Consider the following 23,348-nt stretch of genomic DNA (forward strand, 5'->3'; position numbering starts at 1 on the left):
TCAGACTTCTTTACTCCCTTCTACCAGGTATTTAGACACCTTGATAAGATTCCCCTCTGAGCTTTCTCTTCTGCAGGCTGATCAATCCCAACTCTCTCAGCCTCTCCTCGTAAGTCAGATGCATACAGTATTAGCATGACACTGACTAGTTACAGTGTGGGAGTGGTCACAAGATCTCCAAACACCATGTTCACTTTAATGAAATTTGCCCAAGTTTTTCAGTTTATTACATATAAGCTCCCAATAGTTTTCTTTCATTCAGCTATGCTGTTCTAAGTGCAAATACATTTAATTACTATCTAGCCAAATTTTTAGTGTTTCTGATATATCATATCTGAAGCAAAATAAACAGCAGCAACAAGAGTTTTAATGTACGTAATAGAATAAGACTTGATTCCTTTCCAGAAAGTTTATGGTTTAAAATCTTAACACTTAAGATTTAGAAATGTTTGAATTCACGTGAGACCATGACTATTTCTATTGCAGTCAACAGTGAATTTTGTGCATAAAAAACTTGTTGTACTTGTTGGTAGGACTGAAACAGGAGACAGAGGATGTAGAGCAGATGTTTGGTATATTAAGTTAATTCTGCTTTTCTCTGTCATGAAATAAAATTTAACTACCAAAGCAGTAACTTAAGTGAGTTTTTATTTTAAAGCATGTGTATACGCAACAAGAGGTGAGGGAACTTCTTGGCCGTTTAGACCTGGGAAACAGAACAAAGATTGGGCAGAAGGGCTCTTCTGGGTTATCTCGAGCTGTCTCTGCTTTTGGTGTAGTAGGTAAGTGTTTTGTTAGGTTTTATAAAATCTTATTTCTTAAGGAGGTGAGGCTTACTGTGTCACGCTGTATGTCTTTCTGTCTCCCCTTGATTTTATTTTTTTTTTTAAACTGAAGGGAATTGAGAAATTTCATTCGCAAAGATAAATAAGTTTCTATGTATTTTGTGAAAACAGGTGGCCAGTACAGGGGTGAGAGTTGTGCTGTAACTAGTCTCTTTTTTGCTGCTAAGGGAGAGATGTAGGAAATAGCCAAACTCTAGAAGCTTGGTTGAAGATCTCATCAAACTCAACTGACTGTAGGATACAAATCACCTGGAAATTGGCCTCCTGAATTCCAGAGCTCATGGGATGGTTTGTTTTTTTTTTTTAAAAAAGAAGACAAAAGTTGACATCCTTTATTAGGTTGTATTTCTTCATCACACACTATTCAGAAAGATGACTTCATTTTCTTTTTGGTTAACTTTTTGCAGTGACATATTTAAAGATTTATTTTTCATATTTGAACAAGTGTAACTGACTGGGATGTCAACTGAATTTTTAAATGCTGATCAGCTGTCCATAATCCTAGAAAATTGCTTCAAGGATTTAATAGCTTCTAAATTCATCTGAAAGTCACTACTTTCCTGCCTGTTGTCAGATACTGAGGTCAATATATTGATAGTGATATCTACAAAGTAAATGTTAATGTGTACTCTGACAGCCTCCAGGAATACTTTGTGCTTTATTTGCATCAATATACACCTGGACATCTAAATCCAAAGCTGCAGAGGAGGTGGAGAATGCAATTACTTTAAAAGATGCTCCTGAATTTTGCATAACAACCAAAACATAAGAAAATATTAGTATTATTCTAGTCTAAAGTGACAGATTATGCAAACTTTCTTCTATATTCTTTTTGCCCGTGAAGCATTTTGGAACTTATCAATGGATCCACTTTTCAGAAATTCCTCAGATAAGGTTTATGTTCCTTATTAATTTAAGAGTATTAATAATATGGGTAAACCTAAAGAAGCTTCTAACAGTCTTGCAGCACTGGCCTTTTTTGCAGAAGCCATCAGTGCTCACTATCTAAGTATGTGATAATACATTTAGTTGGAAAGTGGTTGTGTTCAACGAAAATTTTGCATCCCAATTGTATGTTTGTTTATATGTACTCTTCATAACAGGAGAGCTTTTATTCTGTAGCTGGGCAAATATATTGATTATCAGGTATGGTGTACTGAGTTTTTTTTTTAGAAGTAACATGCTCTCAGTGATCTTCAGATTATCTTGCACTTTTAAAGTCTGTGCTTTAGATGTCTTCCATCTTGACACATTTATAGAGGTATGATATGTTTATCATACCTGTATAAACATGTCATTTGGGGGAATGCAACTGGTCATTTATTTCTGCCTCCGGGCTCAGGTCAGGAGGACAGGGCTATTTTTTGTAGACATGGAAAGGACAGCTTCGTTCTGTTCTCTGGTTATTTTGTTAACCAGAGGGAGTGCATTCAGTGCACTCAGAATGGGGGTGCTGATAGGCTAAGTTCTGTTTCACTGTAGAGTGTTTAAAATTAGAAATTGCTTTTAAATGGAGAGAACCAGGCCAAGGGGAAAGGCTGGCTTCCTTATCAGACTTTGGTATAACGTTTGGTAAAATTTAAAGAAGAGAGACTGTTCATGTAAGTGATTTCAGTACCTAGAGGATACAGGAAGAACTTTGCTATTAAACAACTGAAATTCAATAATCTGGCTGCTTCGAATGGAAGGCTTTGTTTCTTATTGTCAGCAGGGTCCCCTGTCCTTGTGCAGGTGAGAGCATTTTTCCAAGGGGGGCTAATAAGGCTGAAAAAAAGATCGCAGTTCATTCGATCACGTTGCAGCCTCCAGCAGTGACAGGGAGGAAAATGTGTGCTTTGCTCATCCTTTGTCTTTAATATATAATGCAAAGCTAAAAGAACTGAATATAAATACAAGTAAAAATGTGAATTGTGAGGCTTTTTCCCCCCCAATTAATATATTTGTTGACAGTGCAGCAGTGACTGAGTTTTAAGCTCTTTACTAGTAGCGAACCATCAAAGCAGCTACCTCCAAGAGCTAATTCATGTAATTTATTAGTTACTAAAACTTAGTATTACTGTATCACTGCCTATACTGTATTAAAAACAAATTTGAGTTCAGAGGTGGTTACGTATTTCTATTTTTAAATTTATACATTTGTACTGTATTTAAAGGTTTGTTATGTTCTTTTCCTAATGATATGTAATGGAGACATCCAAAGAAGCAACTTAGTGAAGAAGCATGACTATGCCCTGTAGCGTTAGGAACTGGGGGTGGAGGTTTCAGAAGCCTTCTTTTTATGGGCAATAAAGCCAGACACTGCCTGTTCTACCTCCTTACCCCTCTGGACTTCAGTGGGGCCAAGTGTTGGTACCTGACAGAGCAAATAGAAAGAAAGGATTACCCCTGATGCTCTGAACAGTTAATTTGGGGGAGATGCTGCTGTAGACAGGGAATTTAATTCCCTGCTGTTACGGGGAGAGAACACAAAGATGTTATAGTACCCTCAAATCCTTTTGCTGTTCTGTGCCCCCCCCCCCCCCCAGTAGAGAATGCATAAACCTGAAAACAAAATTGTACATTGGGATTCCTCCTTGCCCTGGAAAACTAACCTTTTGGTATCTGCAGTAATTAGAGTATGCCTCGCTCTGAACAATGAGAGTCCTATAAAAATCAAACACAACTATCTTGAGCAGACAGCAACTTATTCTGAATTTTCAGTGTCTTAACTCTGCTACCTAATATTAAAAATATGCACAGCTGAAGGAAAAAAAAGTAAAAACTATGTACTTCATTGATTAACACTTACTGGGGGTCAATTGTAAGACTATTTATATTTTTGTATGTGTGTATATATGTATATATGCACATTTATGTATAACATTAAGAACAAACAAAAATTCTATGAAGTCTTGAAACCTGATACTGTTTTTCTAAATATGTTTGATCAAATCAATGCAAACATTCAACTAATAGCATTTTAATGCTGTTTTAACAGGTTTTGTCAGGTTTTTAGAAGGCTACTACATTGTGTTAATAACAAAAAGAAGAAAAATGGCAGATATTGGAGGTCATGCAATATATAAAATAGAAGATACGAATATGATCTACATTCCAAATGACTCTGTAAGAGTCACTCATCCTGATGAAGCCAGGTAAATAATGGTGGTAAATAGTGTGTACTTTTTGAATATTTTCTAAGCAACGGTCAACTGCAACTAGAAATTTCAGTGATGGATTTTCTTCTGTTAGTATGTCATTCAAGCCATTTTATCCTAGTTGATAAATTAGTGTGGAAGAATGGAGAATGGGCAACAGGTTCTGTGGCCTCTAACCTGGAGGGTAAATGAAACTGTTACAGTCTTTCAGAGCTTTTTGTCCACATCTCCATGTCACCTACATGTCAAAGCTACATCCTAGCAAATGTGCACAAGGAAGCATCCAATATAAACACTTGTGTTCTTACAAGGGCAAAGGAAAGCTAATGCCGGTTTGTATTGTTTGGGGTACTGTTCTTTTGTTAGTAGCTGTACCATCGTGTTAATCTCACCTGAAGAGATCTTTTGTGCCCCGATCTTTTGTCCCCTCAAAAACTGCTGAGTAGACGATTTAATGATTCTGTGCTGTCAGAATCTTGTGAATTTTGCTGTTATAAAGGGTGATAAACTGATCCACTGGTAAGTATAGCATCTTTTTTCCTTTCTGTGACATTTTTCTGAAGAAAGAAGTTTAAGCCTTTGATCCTCAGGGAACCTTGTATGAAACATACAACTACATCCTGGTGGTGTTTTTATCAGGGTGGGGTAACCTTACTTCTATAAAATACCAGGCAAATGGTATCAATAAACTGCTTTTCAGTCTGTACCAAGTGTGAATAGTCAAAAAGCGATGGATTATAATAAACTGATGTCAGGTAATAAATCAAGCCAATGGTAACTATTAAAGAAGTTTTCACTTTAAGGTATGACTAATGGTAAACCTCAGTCTCCCCTCTTAGAATGCAGCAGAGCATATTATCTAGCCATTTCATTACTCAGACATATGGCTTCTGAGAATTTGCAAGGGTATGACAGGTTGCAGTAGATATTTCTTTTCTTGTTCATTTATTTGAGAATAACTGAAAATATTTAATTCTTGTATAGTATTGTTGAGAGTTTGCTTGTGTAAGTCTTAGAGAATTTGACACACATTTGTGGAGAATAGAACTACAACTTTACAACTGCCTAACGTAACAGAGTATGTACATGAGTAGACACTGGATTAAAAAAAAAAAAGGCTATTTTGTTTATTTAATCCAGATGCTGACATTCTAGTGGAATTACCTGTCAAAACAATTACAATAAGATAGGAAGGGAACATCTGTCAAGAGACAGCATTTATCTGTAGTTTAGTTTCTGAAAAACTTCTTGGGGTCTGTGTGGTTAAACTAATAATTTTCCCTTTAACTTGAATTATTTTGCTAGATATCTGAGAATCTTTCAAAATGTGGACCTTTCTAGCAACTTCTATTTTAGGTAGGTATTAATTACTAACTCCTTTAAAAAAATCTGTACGTACACTTGCTGTAAGATTCTGCTTTTGGATTTTGATACCCACGATCTTTAGGTTGGTATTCTGGGGAAATAAGACACATAGTCACACTGCTTGTCCATTTTCATCTGCCTCTTTTGAACCTGCTTTCTCCTTCAACAAATTGATTAGGGATGTAGTCTCCATGAAGTTAAAAACTATAGAACTTTTAGTGGCATGGTAGAAGGTAGACACTGAAATTACTTTTTCCACTGACAGTTCAGCCTTGCCAGATTATGCAGAAGTTCTCTCTTTGGGAAAGTATTCTATTTCAGGGGGTTTGCTTTTCCAGTCAGGTTTTTTTCTTGATCTCATTTTCCAGAAAAAAAGCTTTGCCTTGATTCAGAAACAAAGACAGAGAAATAGGTCCTCATCTAAGATACAGCCTGCATAGGGTACATCTTTCATAGGGCCTTCTAGCCATTAACGATTCTGTTGCTTATTGTATGATAAGTGCCACACCTAAGACAAGTTTCTGTTTCCCAGCTACTATTACACATGAGATCTTTGGGACGGCAGAAAGTAGTAGTTAGAAGACTTTAAGACTTAAAAAACTAAACAAAAAAACCCCATGCAAGTACCAAAAGGTATATCAGTCTAGAAGATACTCCTTCTGGGAAAATAAAGGCTTTTTGTCACAACTGTATCTGTGAAGACAAAACCATACAAAGTTTCATGTCTGTTTTGTTGTTTTGCATGGGAAGGCTTTTTCACAGTATAAAACCTGAGTTTTTCTTCCATGCTTTGTCTCCCAGTCCTAACATTATACAACTTTTTTTTTTTTTGTCTGCTTGGAGATGATGAATGTATACTGTTTCTGTGGTTGTGCATAGAGGGGAAAGAAGGTTCTTATACGACTCTCTGATAAACACATAAACAGCTTAATTTAAATTGTTCCTGGCTGAAATCATAGCATATTTTTCTGCATGGTTTTAATATAAATCCTGAACAGAATTTGTTACTGTTATGGAACTGATTAAAAAACCCAAAACAACCCTTTTGTTTATTCAGTAGCCACTGTCGTAAGATGCAGCTGTGCTGCAGTCACGAATTTGATGACAGATACAGTTTTTGTGGAGCAAATGTTTGGCTGTTTTGAGTTCAGGTAGTAGTTAGTCGTACTTAAATCTAAGAAAAATTAGATTGTCTATATATATGACTATTTCTGGTGGAATAGCTATTTTTGATCTTCAGGACTACTTCTTGGGACATAGTGAATTAAGTTTGATTTGCTTTGGTCAAAAGACGTTTTCAGTTATAAGAAGAATATAAATACGATTTCAGCTATTGTACTGTAACCATCTTTTATGTTTGTAAAGCTTCTTTTGGAAATAATTTGTATCATTTGCCCTTACAGAATCAGAATCTGTGTGTCACGTTTAAAAGTCTTTTTGTGGATAAAATAGTACCGTGTTAAATATAAGTACAGATGGAGAATAAGAGCTTTCAGAAAAGTCCTGTGCATCTACAATTATTAATAAATGTTAACTGTTTATCAGTTACAGCTATGATCTATCTCACTCCCTTCAGTATAATCTTACTGTCCTGAGAATGCCACTTGAGATATTAAAAACTGAAACAACCCAGACCCGACAGGAGAGTTTTGATATATTTGAAGATGAAGGACTTTCAACACAGGGTGGAAGTGGTAAGCAAATATGCTTAATTAAACTAACATTGTTGGTCATGAGTACATTTAAGTTTACTTTTGAGAAACATTTGGGTCATCTGTATTGATCAGTAGTCTCATAACAGTTGTGAGTTAATAAAAGATTATGTAAAGTGCCAATTACAGACATTTGAATTTGAACAATACAATTTCTAGAGGTGATTAATCATAGTTTTGTTAATTTACATTGCAACTCAGGTAGATAATTGACCATACTGACATTTTTCAGCAATTGAATATTCAGCTGACTTGTAAGACTCCCAATAGGAATGAATTACAGAGAGAGTGGGAAGCAATAGCTGATTAAGTACTAATAAATCTTTTTTCTTTCATGTTGGAAAATATTGACGACAGAGGAATTGTATGAAGTTAGTATCATAGAATCATAGAATGGTTTGGGTTGGAAGGGACCTCAAAGATCATCTCGTTCCAACTCCCCTGCTGCGGGCAGGGACATCCTCCACTAGACCACATTGCCCAAAGCCTCATCCAACCTGGTCTTAAACACTTCCAGGGATGGGGCATCCACAGCCTCTTTTGGCAACCTGTTCCAGTGCCTCACCACTCTAACAGTAAAGAATTTCTTCCTAACATCTAATCTAAATCGACTCTCTTTTAGCTTAAACCCATTACCCCTTGTCCTGTCACTCCACTCCCTGATAAACAGTCCCTCTCCATCTTTCCTGTAGGCCCCTTCAGGTACTGGAAGGCCGCAATTAGATCTCCCCGGAGCCACCTTTTCTCCAGGCTGAACAACCCCAACTCTCTCAGCCTGTCCTCATAGGAGAGGTGCTCCAGCCCTCTGATCAGCTTCGTGGCCCTCCTCTGGACTCTCTCCAACAGCTCCATGTCTCTCCTGTACTGGGGCCCCCAGAGCTGGACGCAGTACTCCAGGTGGGGTCTCACAAGAGCAAAGTAGAGGGGCAGGATCACCTCCCTTGACCTGCTGGTGAGACTTCTTTTGATGCAGCCCAGGACACGGTTGGCTTTCTGGGCTGCAAGCGCACACTGCCGGCTCATGTTGAGCTTCTCATCAATCAATACCCCCAAGTCCTTCTCCTCAGGGCTGCTTTCAATCCATTCCTCGCCCAGCCTATAGTTGTGCTTGGGATTGCCCTGACCCACGTGCAGGACCTTGCACTTGGCCTTGTTGAACTTCATGCAGTTCGCACGGGCTCACCTCTCCAGCCTGTCAAGGTCCCTCTGGATGGCATCCCATCCCTCCAGCATGCCGACCACACCACACAGCTTGGTGTCATCGGCAAACTTGCTGAGGGTGCATTCGATCCCACTGTCCATGTCGCCGACAAAGATGTTGAACAGTGCCGGTCCCAGTACCGACCCCTGAGGAATGCCACTCGTCACTGTTCTCCACTTGGACATTGAGCCGTTGACCACAACTCTTTGAGTGCGACCATCCAGCCAATTCCTTATCCACCAAGTAGTCCATCCATCGAATCCATGTCTCTCCAATTTAGAGACAAGGATGTCGTGTGCGACAGTGTCAAATGTCAAATGTATCAACTTGATTTAGTAGGCACTATTAGGAAGTCTAAGAAAAAAATACATATTTCAGTTGAAAACTACAGCTGTCACTTTGAATCTAACACATTTGTAAGAGTGTGAAGATGACAAGCCAGACCAGAAAACTCCTTTCTCTCCCTTTTGCCCCCCGCCCCCAAGTCTCGCCTGAAATTCTTAATATTGGATTTCATTCTGTTGAAGTTGGTGGTTTTTATGTTTTATTACCCTGTGACTTGTACTAATTATCTGAATGCTTGTCAAAAAAATTACTTTTTTTTTGTATATGGGCCACCACTTTTTTCCTTGTTTAATCTCGAAATATCAGAAATAACAGTGCTATCTTTGATTCATAATTAATACATTGCTGTAAAAGTGGTCTCAAACAGCTGTGGAGATTCAACTAGCCTTCTTAGGTAGTAATAGAACACCATGCCTTTTAAATACATCACTGATAAGCAAAACAACAGGATAGAGGAAGTCTCCTACTATTTTGCCTAACACTATGAACTTTATATGGAAGCCAGCTTCAATGTTAAATTGCATGTCCAAAATAAATCTTCCAAGGCACTGATGAAGGAATTTATTGGTCCTGCTTCTGTGCCTCCAGAGGGGACTCTGCAGATCTGACAGGCACATAGTTAAAATAACAGAAATGCCTGTAACAACCCCTGACCCAAATTTATGCAAGATAAACTTAGACACTGTTTGTCCACCCTTTCATTTTTGATACTCACAACACCTAGACACATCAACCTTTTGACACATTGCAACACCTAGAACAAATCTACACTGGCTACAACTCAAAGAATGGTAATGAACTTTAGGTAAGTAACTAATAATCTTTGATACCGGAACTTACTACGTTAAATAGTTGTAAACATCTATCATACTGTCAGTTAAAATCCTAAAAGTAATGCTGTATGCAGTATGCCTTAAATCTGATGAAAAAATTGAAAGATAATCAGATAATGTATTTCCTTTTAAAGAAAAGTGATTCCCCCCAAGAAAAAGATAAAAAGATATTAGCGACATGGTCATATATATCAGGATATCAGGAACTGATGTCAAATACTACAATGGCAGAAATGACTGTAAAGAGTGGAGGGAGCAATAATTCCTCCTCTGCAAAGGCACTTATCTGCACAATCGCTCAGGAATCCATACAATGGCATCATCTCCTCTATGTCTCTGTGAAAACATTGGGACTTAAAGACGGCATAACCTTGACCCCATCAGCAGTGTGCTGATAGCGCACACAACTCCATTTCCGGTAGATGTTAGTAACATATCTGTTCATATGATAGAATATGTATAAGAACTAGCCTCCTGTCATTCAAGAACAAATTTTCACTAAAGTAATGCTGCTAGAAATAAGAAAGAGGACAAATTGCTGACCAAGCTCTTGTGGCCAGGTTCTGCTGAATGTATGCGCTCCTTCACCAAAATGGTTACATCAGTTTTCCCTGGGCTTAGGGTAAGTTGGGTGACTAGGTAGCAACAGTTTGTTCAGCAGCTGCATTTTCACGTTCGGTCTGTTAGGAGGACTCATGTTTTTCCCCCAGCATAACGTTTGGCTGCTATAATTGACATACATATTGCTACGATATAATTCATGCTATGCTGCCAGAAACTTCATTTGAAAAAAACCTACACAAAAAATGTAGGTAATAGGACAAGAACTCTATTCCTTCTCTTTAAGATTCAGATTCATTCAATTCCCTTCGCCACCTTTTAATGCCAGTTGTCATCTTGGTCCTGATTTTTGAAACAGAAGATGACTCAGATACATCAGAAATTGAATTTTAATTTGCAGGTCTACAATAGCTGCATTTCTTGGTGTCAGTGCAAATTAGGAAACACACGCTAAATTGTGTGAGAAGGGGATTGCCACGCTTTTTGTAAAGGGGACCAGGGCTATGCATGATCTTCCAGAACCTAATAGGTAACTCCAGAGCTGACCCAGAATTGAAAAGCTTATAAAGTCCTCCTATGAGAGTATTTTTGCCTTAACTGGAATTGACAACTTGACTTATTTCCCTTATTACCAAATCCTCTGCTGCTACCATGCTTCAGTACTGGGAGTATCAGAAACTTCTGCATGAAGGCACTCAGATACTACAGTGACTGGCAACCATAGCAAAATTGTAAATCTTCATAAATGCTGAACTTCAGCATGTGCCTGAAGTTATCTGTTTGGCAAACTTCAAGGATGCAAGTAAATGATATGCTGAGTTGCAGTCAAGAGAAAATCAAAATAAAGGTCCAATGACCTGGATTTTAAAATAGTCCAATGCAGGTAAGCTTGTTTCTCGATTGCTAATGCATGTTCATTGTAACAACTTCGTAGGTGTGTTTGGGATTTGCAGTAAGCCTTACGAAAAGTATGTGTGGAATGGCAGGCTTCTGGAGGCAGTAAGAAATACTGTTCATCGGGACTGGCTGCTGTATATTATTCACGGATTCTGTGGGCAATCAAGTATCCTTTTACTGTTGTAACGAATGTTGGTTTATTGATTTTTTTTTTTTTTAAGTTTAAACATGTGAAATACATTGAATTATTTCTTTAGCCGTGTAAATACTTTTCAATTTTAGAATTATTGCTTGACTTTTACTTTTCTAGGTTTTATGGTAAATAAGAAATACGGTTATGGTCTTATAAGAGGGCCCTGACACAGGTAGGCTGCATTCTCAGTGAGGCACTGTTTCTAAGCATGGGATTCAGTAATAAAGAACGTTAGAGGATTTTAATGTTCAGCTGTAATTTTTTCACAGATATTTGAGGAAAGAGAGAAGAGCTAAATAGAATTGAGTTGCTGACATAGAAATGTTCTCTTACTAATCTTCTTCAAAACATTTTTTTTAGTAACTGCGATTTGCAGAAATTCTTGTATTTACTCTTTCTGTTGAAGATGATAGAACTTCAGACCTGCTGTGTGAAGAGAGTTAAGTAAACACTAGAACATCTGAAAATCTTTTTCCCTGACTATATTTTATTTAAAATGGGTGAATGGGCCTTTTGCCCATTTAAAATGGGTAAATTGTAGGAGGAGGAGAAAAAGCCTAAATGCATATCATACTCCAAAGAAATGTCATCTGAATATCTTAGTTGATAAGAATTTAGTATATTAGAGACACTGTAATTTAATCATCAACATATTAGTTTAAAAACATGACAACAAAATATCTGGGGAAGCAAATACAATTATGAAGTTAAGGTTAGTGGTGTCTTTGCAAAATATAATTTTGCTTTTTCATGATTGTAAGGTTGCTGGTCATTGGCCTAGTCCCCCGACAGGAAGCTAGATCTGTTTTTGTACACCACTATTTCATCTGTAGTCTTACTTAATCAAAGTAGTAGCTGTGGATCTGACCACCAACATTATGCCTGCAACTGCTTGGTGTGTGAGACAAAAGCCTTTGAGATACTTGATGAGCGAATGTTGTCTTCCCTCTTTCTCGTGCCTCCCTTAGGCTAAGGAAGCAGAGATAGTCACACTAGACATCTGAGTCTAGCTTTTTGTTTGTTTGTTTGTTTGTTTTTAATAAAAAATAAAAAGCCTAAAAGAAAACCACCACTGCATCTGTAGCTGTTCGTCTCTGGCTTTCAGTTGTTGTTACTTAAGAAGTTGCAAATTTATCTCCTTTTCCAGACAAATAATTAGAGGGTGACTGATATACCTGATCTGAAAATAGAAGCTGCCAGGCTTTAATCCCAGTATTCACAAAAGCAGTATTTGCAGCCCAAAGTGAATCTCATACCTATTTCACCTCCATTTTCACTTCATAAAATAGAAATAGTTTTCTTCTGTGTGTAGTGAAAAGTGGTTGATGTATTGTAATGTAAATGCCCCTTTCAAAGTTCTTAAAAACGATTGTTGAAAAGGGCAATGCTCTCTCCCAGCTGCAAACCTGCAAAAGAAATTTGGAAGTGATACTCATCACTGTTAAGGAGATTTTAGGAAATCAGATGTTTCTGTTTCATACGCTTTTTTTAGAATTTATTTTTGCTTACATGAAGTAAGTGAACGAAAATTTGCATGTGACATGTAAACCTTAACTTCTCTTTCAAGAGCTGCTAATATACGGTCGCCCTATATATGTCACTCTGATAGCCAGAAGATCAAGTAAATTTGCTGGAACACGTTTTCTGAAACGAGGAGCAAACTGTGAGGTAAATTAAATGTAATTCTAGGGGTTCCCCCACCCCCAACAATGTGAAAGCTTGAGCTTGACTGACTGGAGACACACCATATGTGTATTTCTGTTTTAGGGAGATGTTGCTAATGAAGTGGAAACTGAACAAATACTTTATGATGCTTCAGTTATGTCATTTTCAGCAGGGAGTTATTCTTCCTACGTTCAGGTTCGAGGATCTGTCCCTCTATACTGGTCTCAAGATATTTCAACTATGATGCCTAAGCCACCCATAACATGTATGTACATATTATTCTTTGTGATAGATTATGGTTAGTGCTGTGTCCTAAAGAAACACCTGAGAGAGTAAGTGAAAACTAAATTTGCAAAAACAAAAAAATTGTCTATGCATTTGTTCTTTGGGAAGCCATAATTTAAGGTAAATCAATGGTTTTTATAATAAACATAATGGCATACAAACATTCAACCATATAAAAAGTTACATTTAATGAAATTGAATTGAAAAAAATCTCCATCTTAGGCTTCACATTCAGAAATGGAATACAAAAAACTTCTGTTTGAAGAAGTCAGTTTTCTTTGTGCCTATTTTGTATACAATGTTAGCTACATTTTAGTATCGTGGATATCATTTTGAACCTATTGAAACTGGTGGAAAACATCTGGGCTAAGTTTAATGGGGTCAGAATGATTGCTCTCTGTAAGAATCTCATGAAAGTTTTGATTAAGAAGTTGCTTCCAATTTGGAAAAGGGAAGGGGTTTTTTAACAGCTTTTGCATGAAAAGAGGGGAAAGTATCTTTCAGAGAAAGTACCTCTGTCAGAGAATTAGTATGCATTTTGTGAAGAGCACTTTTAAGGGATAATTACTTAACTGACTCTACAGCTACAGCTCGCTTAATATTGTCCTGAATATATGTATTTGTTGCAGTGGACCAAGCAGATCCTTTTGCACACGTTGCTGCTCTTCACTTTGACCAAATGCTTCAGAGATTTGGCTCTCCGATCATTATTTTGAATCTTGTGAAGGTACAATCTTTTGAATATGTTCTATATGTTTTCTAATTTTTGATGTTATACTTATTTCTGTAGAGTGTGTAATTTTGGTTGTGTTCTAAATTAATATTAGCTTATAAATGGAATATTTTCTTCATAAGTCTCATCCTACATGCTGTAATAGATAACTCTCTAACTGCTTCCATTACTGCCCTTCAAAACAAGAAGTTTCCCATGTTTATAGACTTCTTACACTAACCTTTCACTGTTGTTTTCAGGTTTTTGCTATTACCCCTTAGATGTAAGTCCAAATAAATTTATCACTAAATTTAATTTAGCACTAAAAAATACTAAAACAGTATGGTTCCATGCAAAGTGAGGTCCGTAGGCTTCGTGACACAGACGACAGTGTTATTTGAAATATTATGATAAAGGCTTATCTTCTGTTGTTTGCTCTGTCTGGTGGAGTCATGGAAGCATGAGCGGGAGAGAAAATGGAAGCATCTATTGCTGGCTAAGGGACAGTGCCAGTGGCAGTGGGGCTGGACTAATGCAGGGAGCTTCATGATTGCTGCAGTAATTCCATTCACTGCTGTGTGAGAGGCTGTGGTACAAAGCCTGGATACTGGGTGGCACTGTAATTTTGGTGGTTATATCTTGTATTTGTGGGGGGTTTTTTGTGGTTGGCTTTTTGCTTTTTCTGTTCTGATCCAACCATTTTCTGTGCTGGTCTCTGTTTCCACATTTGAGTTTAATATATTGATTTGCTTTGCTTGAATCATATCTTATTTCTTTTTAGTCTTTAAAAAAATCATTTAATTGATCATGTTGTAGAACTGTATTTAGTAGAAAAAAGGATCTTTTATGTGCATATAGGATCCATTCCTAGTATAAAAAAATAGGAAAAATACAAAAGGGAGGCTTTTAAAACTCTTAAGTTGTAATAAATGGCAACTAGATAACCTATTTTCTATTTCTAGAAGCTTTGCTGTGTAGGAGTGCTTTTAAGACTGTCCAAGAGTCTGTGGAAACAACTTGGGATAGCATTTGTTGACAAGAAAATTATTTTATCTCTTGCAGCCATTGTTACAGTGCAAGTCTAGGCTCATGTGACCTTGACATGTGAATCATTAAATGCTTTTATTCACAGGGCTTTTGATACAGAGGCTGAAAATGCATGTCTTTTTTTCCCTCTCTGTACATGCTCAGTATTAAGATGTTAAAATTCATGTTCCTTTATGTACCACTTAAAAAAACAAAACAAAAAAAAAAAGTGAGGTGGGGAGGAAGCCCCCAAATCTGAACACCTTTTTCTGGATGCTGTTGCTTTTACAGAAATGCTAAGCACTTCTACCTCCAGTACTTTTACTATTTGATTTCTTAAATGTTGATGAAATGCAAATCTATATCCTCCTATATCTGTCTATCCTAGAAACTTGTTAACTAGTAATGAATATATTAGGCTTCCTTTGGGTTTTTTTATTTAGGACTACTATTATATATTTAAAACAGTTTCTATAACATAGCTTCAGTATAGGTTTTAGTTTGGATGAAGTTGAGAGGAAAGCCGTACTAATATATAAAGCGCCAAAACGTGGTATATTTGGAGAAGGGCAACATAATTCTAATTTTTTAAAATTATTGCAAAGCTGGGAGATGGGAGCTGTTGTTCACCATCTCCTGTCAGTAATGGAGAAGAATTTGCCTGGGTCCTCTTGTACCCTAGAATTGAACTGGGTACTTTCCTTTCTGCCTTTTTCCTTCTCTTTTGTCTTAGTCTATTTCCTCTGTATTACCACTTTTGTTTCCATTTTCTTTGCTCTTATAGGGTTCCACTCTTCAGCCAATGATTATGCACAGTTGAAACAGGTGACTTTTACTACCAATGCAGATCAATTGTTAAAAACCCAGAATGTTTAGATTTTTCTGTGTCTTCAGTCCTTAATTTAATTGCACTAGTTATGAGGAACTGCCCTCTGTTTTTACAGCTTCCATTTTTTAATTTTTGTTGTATATACATATATGTATATGTGTATGTATACGGGTTACTTAGATTTGTTAATGAAAACTGTAATGTTAACTTCATTTTCTTTTTGCTAAAGGAACGTGAAAAAAGAAAGCATGAAAGGATTCTTAGTGAAGAACTTGTTGCTGCTGTGACATATCTCAACCAGTTTTTACCCCCAGAGCATGCAATTATATATATACCCTGGGATATGGCCAAATACACAAAAAGGTAGAAAAGATCCTTCTTTGTACTAGTGCTTTTAGCCACAGTACAAATAACTGTACGTTACTGAGCGTGTTGCTTTTCAGTTGAACGTAGCTTAGGAATGAAAGGAGAATTTTATTAAGATCTATGGACAGAATAAAACCTCAGCTTTCTGAAGGATTTTGAATGTTTTCTATGGTTTCTTACCAATGGGGAGCAAGGCCTGAAAACTTTGAAATTTTCCGCAAAGGAAAACTTTAGATTTTGTTGAAAGCCTTCAACATTCACTTTTTATTTTGAATTAGTCAAAACACTGCATTTTGTCAGGTGTTCCGTTTCAGTCACTGAATTTATTGAGTTAAAAAATTTTGGAAAAGAAAGGGTTTCATACCAATTAGTCTCTTCCATTTCCTCTTCCAAAAGGAAACAAGGGCATTAATTTCAATGTTACAAAGCATTTAGATTATTAGAAGCATGTATCTTGGAAAGTCAAATATATTCTGTAACTTTTTATTCTATAATTTTGGACAACAGAATGCTGTACTAGGATCATGTGAAAAGGATTAATGTTTTCCTAGATGTAGCAATATTTACAAGGCACAAACATTTTAAATCTACAGGTATATATTGCTGTTCTTAAGTAACACACAGCTCGGTTGTAAAGTTCTCTGATCTGCGTATGTCTACTGTACCTTATAATGCCAGAAAATCTAGAAGAATGATAAGAAGTGATGGATTAACTTTCAGGTATATGTTATTCTATCAGTTTGAGCAAAACCATGGAAAAACTGGTATGGTTCGAAGGGCAAGAATATAGTTAATGTTTGTCAATAAAAATTTTGTGAAAAAAAGGTTTGGAAAACAGTCCTTATTCACTGTTTGAGATTACAAGTTGGTTGATATGGTTGGTCATGTAGGTGTGAAACTGTTGCTTTAAAGTTTGATGTGGTTTCACACTACTTCTTTATTCTAAAATAGCATTGTGTATAGTTAGGTGTATATGCAATTGTTTGTGTTTATGATTAAATAGCAAATGTCAAAATAAGGCTAGATTTCCTTTCAGAAGATATGCTAGGTGCAAGTTCTTGGGTTTCATATGGAGTGATGCTGATGCTTAGTGGTCCCTCCTATGTGGGAAATGATACTAAGTGATGCAAGGATTCCCCTTCTAGGTTTAAGCTTGAAGTATATTTATATACATACCCACCCTAGTACAGATATAAAAAATACCTGAGGGCTTTGAACAAGACTCATTATTTATGCAAGCAAGAGATACTTAAGAATGGAAGATAATGTATACGTCTGCCTAAAGAATTGACAGTTTCAGGAATACTGAGAAACGTGTTTGATTTATCATGTAGCTTTGAAGTCAGTTTGCTGGTGTTGTGGTTTAACCCCAGGTGATAACTAAACACTGCGCAGCCGCTCGCTCACCCCTCCCCTCCACCCCTGCACTCCCCCCCAGCCCCCGCAAGGGGATGGGGAGGAGAATGGAAAAAGAGAAGAAAGGAGAATGGTTGAGATAGACAGTTTAATGGGATAACAAAGGAAGAGAATAATAATAATAACAGTAATAACAATGGTAACAATAATACAAGTGATGCACAAATGCAATTGCTCACCACATGCGGAAGGAAAAAAACCCCGATGCCCAGTGTGTTTCCAAGCAGTGATCCCGCCTCCCAGCCAGCTTCCCCAGCTATATCCGGAGCATGACATTTCTATGGCAGGGAACATCCCTCTGGCCAGGCTGGGTCAGCCATCCTGGCTGTGCTCTCCCAGCTTCTGGTGCACCTGGCAGGGCGTGAGAAGCTGAAAAGTCCTTGACTCAGTGTAGACACTACATCTAACAATTGTTTTTGTTACTTGAAATGTAAACTCTGTAATAAAAACTTTGACAATAAAATTAGGAGTAAACAGAAGTTAACAAAGAACGGATGGATGCCCTGATCTGAGCAGGAGGTACAGGACATCTTGAAGGCCACACATGGAAACAAATGTTACTGAACAAAACAGCACCTTGCAAACAGAACGACAGAATATGGTTTATCGTACATCCTTTTCTGCCTCATTCTTATTTTGTGAATCACAGAAAGTTTGGTAGAGGAAAATTAGTGTGATATAAAAGTCAAGGAGTTTTAGGTTTTTGAAGTCTAGCACTTCTAGTTTATGTAATATGTTTTATTAAAAAGTAAATAAAGTTGCTCAGACATGGTCAGTGTCTGTTTCCTAAGTCTGTAAAATCTAAGAAAACTAGACATAATTACTGTTGGATAAATAAGGCTGTGATGTGAGTCTTTCTTTAAATAATTTTTGTTATTAAAAGACTTTCCAAGCAGTGAAATTTTTTTTAGTATTAATGTAGCTTGTTTGTATTTTTTTTTCTCTCCTCAGCAAACTTTGCAATGTCCTGGATAGACTGAATGTGATTGCAGAAAGCGTAGTAAAGAAGACTGGATTTTTTGTAAATCGACCTGATTCCTACTGCAGTATCTTGCGGCCAGATGAAAAGTACGTCTAATTTAATTGATGCATAATGAATAACATCTATTCCTTGGAGAGTTGTCTGGAATTTCTATGTCTATTACATTATTTCTTATTTTAGGGCTTAAATTAATATAAAAAATGTAATTATTAAGTTATAGCTAAAAGGATTGCAGTCAGAAGCATGTGCTAAGAAATAATAATACATTGGAAGAGTACAATTATGCTGCTGCTGTTTTACTTATAATGAATTCTTACTTCAGACCAATATTTGTAACTTGTAATCTATGCCATGTGTGTTTTCTATAAAGGTTGGGGTTTTTCCACCTTAACCAAAGGAATCCTAAATTTGGGGGTAAATTTAACAAAGCAGACAACATTTGGAATTTAATAAGTGGCTTCTCTTGAGCCATACTAAGATAACTATCATCTAAATATTACTGAGTCTGGTGTTTTCCAATGGATTTTATGGTATTCATACAAAATTTAAAAATATTTTTAAAACAGAAAATGTATTTGCTTAGACTACTGCAGAAATACAGTGATTTAATCAGCTGAATTCTCTCAAGTCCCTGAAAATCCAGAAGTAGAATAATTTCTGCATTCCAATTAATGTTTTTGATTCAAATTTTCATGTTAGATCTAATTCATCACCACCCAAATGGGTGTTCATATTTTACACAAAGAGCATCCTTGCCTTTTTAGCCTATGTTCATTTAGAAACAGTCTGAGCTAAAACTCTCGTAGGCTTTCTTGGAGCTTTTCTCTGCCATGCAGTGCAGCAAAAATGCCGACTATAAACTAGCAGGAACAAGATCAATACATCCATGTAATGCTGTGTTCTGTAGAGATAGTCTGATGAGTCTCAAATGTAGCCTGTAGACTTGCCATACCAGTGCTCTGGTCAGGCTAGGTAACCCTACTAACATGAAAATATTCAGTAGTTCAGGGATTACTTGCACCGAGCGTAACTGCTCCTCTACCTCAAAATGTCATTAATTTCTGATTCATGTTCTCTGGCTCTGGGGTACATAATTGCAAGACCTGGACAATGTGTAGATTTGTATGTATCCAACATGTGTGCCTAGAGTCAGTATGAGGGGGAGATTTAAATCAACCAGCTTGTGCTACAGTGTATGTTATGCCTCTACCTTCCAGTCGTCGGCATTGCACCTACTTCAATTTTTGTGCACTCAAGACTTGATCTAGCAATCCTTGTGTTGCTCATACTCTGTTTTATGGGGACCAAAGGAAATATTTTGTATGGCTTTGGAATATTTCTGCTTTAAGGCTAGATTATTTTTTTTTCTTGCAGTGTGGTTTAAATACAGCAGTTTACTGCTGCATAGAGTTTTCGCTGCTTTCTGCTATTCAGGGATATCAGTTTTGCTTTGTGGCAGGTTTTTAATTGTCACCCTTTTTCACTAAGTAGATCAATACGTGGTGTGATGTGTTATTTTTTAAAATTATTTGTAAGTCATCCTGGTTTGTTTCTCTTTCAGGTGGAATGAACTGGGAGGTTATGTTGTTTCCACTGGTCGCTTGCAGGTACTAAATTATGCTTTATTAATTCATAGTTATAGTGATGGAGATCAGCACTCCCAAAGCACCAGTGAACCATTTCACTTAAATACCTGACTGGAGATTCACAGAGTGCTCTTAAATGAACATTTATAGTAAACAGCATTATTGCTGTCCATCCCAGAAATCCAATTAGGAAATAGGGCTTAAAGTTCTTGCATGGTACCACAAAACCTTATGCTGTTGGTATTGTATTTGTGCTGGAGGTAGTCTGAGAAGCGCTCGTATTTTAAACTAGTTTCCATTACTATTTAGTCTGTAGTTTTACCAGTGCAGTGAAAGTTAAAACAGCAGCATTTTAGCAAACTGCATAATATAGTGTTATACAGAAGAGGTGAGGAATAAGCCTATTTAAGCCTGGTGACATATTCATACACATGAAAATGGGTTATTAAAAGTATTTTCACCAGTGCTGAGTATTTTGTACATTGTTACAATTTCCATCACTAAAAGAAAATAAAACTAGAAACATTGCTTTCTTTAAGGTCAGAAGAGTGCTGACTAAATTGTAAACAATACAGTACCAGACTTATACCTGAATGTTATGACTGTATACTCTGAACACGGGGCATATTCTTAAGAAGCATTGGTTGCTTTCAACTTGCTCTTCACAATTTTGTAGTTCATGTAAGTTAGAAAGCATGTGACAATTCCTTTACTAGCTGATCACTGGGATGCGTTTGTGGAGGGCAGATAAACAGCAGAGTAGATTTGAAATAAAACATATCAGTGCTAGTTTGATTATTATTTTTTTTAATGTTAGTCTTACAGGTTTACCTGCATTAGGGGAATGGCTATTTTATCTATCTTTCAACTTTAATCATTTGAGGTAGTCACCATCGGCATACATGTAAGCAGTTGGATCACAGTTCATCTCAGAATAGACATCTTGTGAGCCTCTATTAAGTGCTTCTTTATTAAGGCAATAAAAGTTTAGTTGACTAGATTGGATGTAGCCATATATATTTAGGCAGAAGAATCCCCCATGCTGTTGTATTAAAATATGTTTCTCGCAGCTGTTCATATTATAAAATAACTTTGTGTTCATTATGGAATTGAAGAACCGTGACGCAAGCAGCATAAAAGAATATGTGCATGCCTGTGACCTTCAACAAAATGTTCATGTGTGTTGCTTCACATACAGGAAGCTTAAAATATAGGCACCATCGCAGTAGAATGACAGCAAGTTAGAAGTGTGCTTTATTTTTTGCAGTAGTTACAGCATACTTGAAAACAAGACCGTCTTCACTGAAATAACATAGCTTTTCTTTTTAAGGTAAATCTTTAGGGCTGTTTGTGATTTGAAGGAGAGATGCAGTTTGAGTGATGATAGAAGCAAGAATACTTTGAAAGTAGGCATTACAGCAGCCTGATGTAGCTTGCTAGAGATGAATTGCTTTTTAACATTTTTTTAGAAATGTCTTTCCTCAAATTTTTGTGAACTGGCATGATTTGAGATTTGGCAAGTCTTGGATAGTAGGAAAAAAGTAATAATCATGAGTGTAGTAATTTGTTAATTAAGAAAAATCTCTTATTTGGATTGCTTTGCCAGACTGGAGTTCTCCGAACCAATTGTGTGGACTGTTTAGATCGCACTAACACAGCCCAATTTATGGTGGGAAAGTGTGCTTTGGCGTACCAACTCTATTCATTGGGACTGATCGATAAACCAAACTTACAATTTGATACAGATGCTGTTAGGTAAGATATATTAATATAAGTGTGTCGTGGTTTTATTTTTTAATTTTGTGTCAAGAGATTTAGGAAAATTATGTCGATGTAGAAGAAAAGTCTAATTCTTTCTGTTGGAGTTATTTACTAATGTTTATTCATCCAAGTTTAAAAAATCTTCCATACTTGAGATCTTCTTGAAAATCCAGTCATGCTAAAAGTTTGCTTTTCTGGAAAAGTATGTTAATCAACCTTCTTACAAGATAACTGCTTAACTTCATTCTCTTTATGTCTAAACTTAAAGTCAAGAGTTTTCCTTTTAAATAAATGTAACGAAAAATCCATCCGAGTCTTTTACACTTACTTCACTTGCTTGACGCAAAATACTGACGAAAAATGAAAACTGAAATAAATACATGCTTTTATGGAGAATGCCAAACTGCTATTTGTGTAGAAGTACATTTTATCTTGGTAATTCCTATTTTTCCTTTGGAAAAATTTTGTGCTTATTGACTTGTTGAAGAAAAGTTTTCAGCAAAGTTGTTTTCTCAGATCAAGTATCAATGATAGTAATTCAAGCATCCTCAAACCATTTAAGAAAACCCAGCATTTAAATTGAAATACTTTAGGGGTCAGGGGCATGTAAGCTACATAGCTTGTCAATATGCTATTATTAATGTAAGAGTCCTTGAGGTGATGTGTTTTTATTCTTTAAAGCCGTTGTCATGACTGTGAAACTTCTGGCTTCGTTGCTGGTTTTGACTAGTGGTTTGATAGTTTTAGAACATGGAGACGTAACTCGTATTTCAGAAAAGACTCCGTCTCCCCTCTCCTTTACTGGAGACTTTCCTTCAGCTCCTCTTCTTTCTCCCATTAGCATCCAGCACTTGCCTGGTGCCAGGAACTGGTATGTGTCACAGAAACAACCTCACTTGCAGCATGTTGGCTCACTGTGCAAGCGGTGGCTCCTGGCCTCTGCCTGATGGCCAGGGAGAGCACCCGCTGGCTGGCTTCCTTGGTGTGCGAGCAATGCCTCTCATGCACCGCGTCCCAGCTGCTGGGTGCTGCATGTTTACCTCTGGGAACGAACAACTGCTGCTGCAAATACCAGTCGCTGCGCAGCCTCCTGGGGACTCGGCAGTCAGGACTCTTGGGTTCTAACTGGAGGGGATCAGGAGGTGGATAGGTCTCTTGTATCTGCTCTCTGTGGTATCCTCTACAGCTACCACATACTTCAGCACCTCAGCCTGCATTTTACTATGTTTCCTTAGGCTTCACTACCTCCCCCCTTCCCACCCCTATTTTGGGAGCCCAGATTTCCTCTGTTGCTTCCTGCTGCAATAGTCCCATGTTTCCTGTCTGTCTTCTCTCCCTCCTGTTTCCTCTCTATGCCCCAACCACCCAAATTTCCATCTCTTACCATCATCTCTTACGATTATAGTAGCTGCTTTGTCTCTGATTTTCCTGGTACCTTATTTCTCATTATGTCTCTGAAATGTAGCTATTAGCCTGGCATAAAAGGTTACTTTTAGCTGACCACATTTGACTTACTTTTTTCTTCTCCATTGCGTTAGATGTATGCCTGTTTGAAACAGATTTTGTCATCTGTTAAGACTTGCTTCTGATTTACTGTATTCAGAATAATTAAAAAATCCTGCTTCATAATG

At 37.0% G+C, this 23,348-nt stretch overlaps 1 protein-coding gene across 4 annotated transcripts in view; it reads left to right on the forward strand.

Annotated features, from left to right (window-relative positions):
• The window catches only part of FIG4 (FIG4 phosphoinositide 5-phosphatase), an 82,799-nt gene that overhangs the window by 12,999 nt on the left and 46,452 nt on the right, over positions 1 to 23,348 (forward strand). For 2 of the 4 annotated variants that reach the window (XM_054820544.1, XM_054820543.1), the window contains exons 3-14: positions 659 to 782; positions 3,823 to 3,979; positions 5,288 to 5,338; positions 6,893 to 7,041; positions 10,934 to 11,062; positions 12,657 to 12,757; positions 12,857 to 13,019; positions 13,669 to 13,766; positions 15,836 to 15,969; positions 18,340 to 18,456; positions 19,932 to 19,977; positions 21,563 to 21,711. In XM_054820544.1, the coding sequence (XP_054676519.1) occupies positions 659 to 782; positions 3,823 to 3,979; positions 5,288 to 5,338; positions 6,893 to 7,041; positions 10,934 to 11,062; positions 12,657 to 12,757; positions 12,857 to 13,019; positions 13,669 to 13,766; positions 15,836 to 15,969; positions 18,340 to 18,456; positions 19,932 to 19,977; positions 21,563 to 21,711 (1,418 nt within the window). The remainder of the gene's footprint in view (positions 1 to 658; positions 783 to 3,822; positions 3,980 to 5,287; positions 5,339 to 6,892; positions 7,042 to 10,933; positions 11,063 to 12,656; positions 12,758 to 12,856; positions 13,020 to 13,668; positions 13,767 to 15,835; positions 15,970 to 18,339; positions 18,457 to 19,931; positions 19,978 to 21,562; positions 21,712 to 23,348) is intronic. The other 2 variants (XM_054820545.1, XM_054820546.1) reach the window with 1 other exon arrangement.

The sequence above is a fragment of the Grus americana genome, chromosome 3 (assembly GCF_028858705.1).
Source record: "Grus americana isolate bGruAme1 chromosome 3, bGruAme1.mat, whole genome shotgun sequence".
Classification (NCBI taxonomy): domain Eukaryota; kingdom Metazoa; phylum Chordata; class Aves; order Gruiformes; family Gruidae; genus Grus; species Grus americana.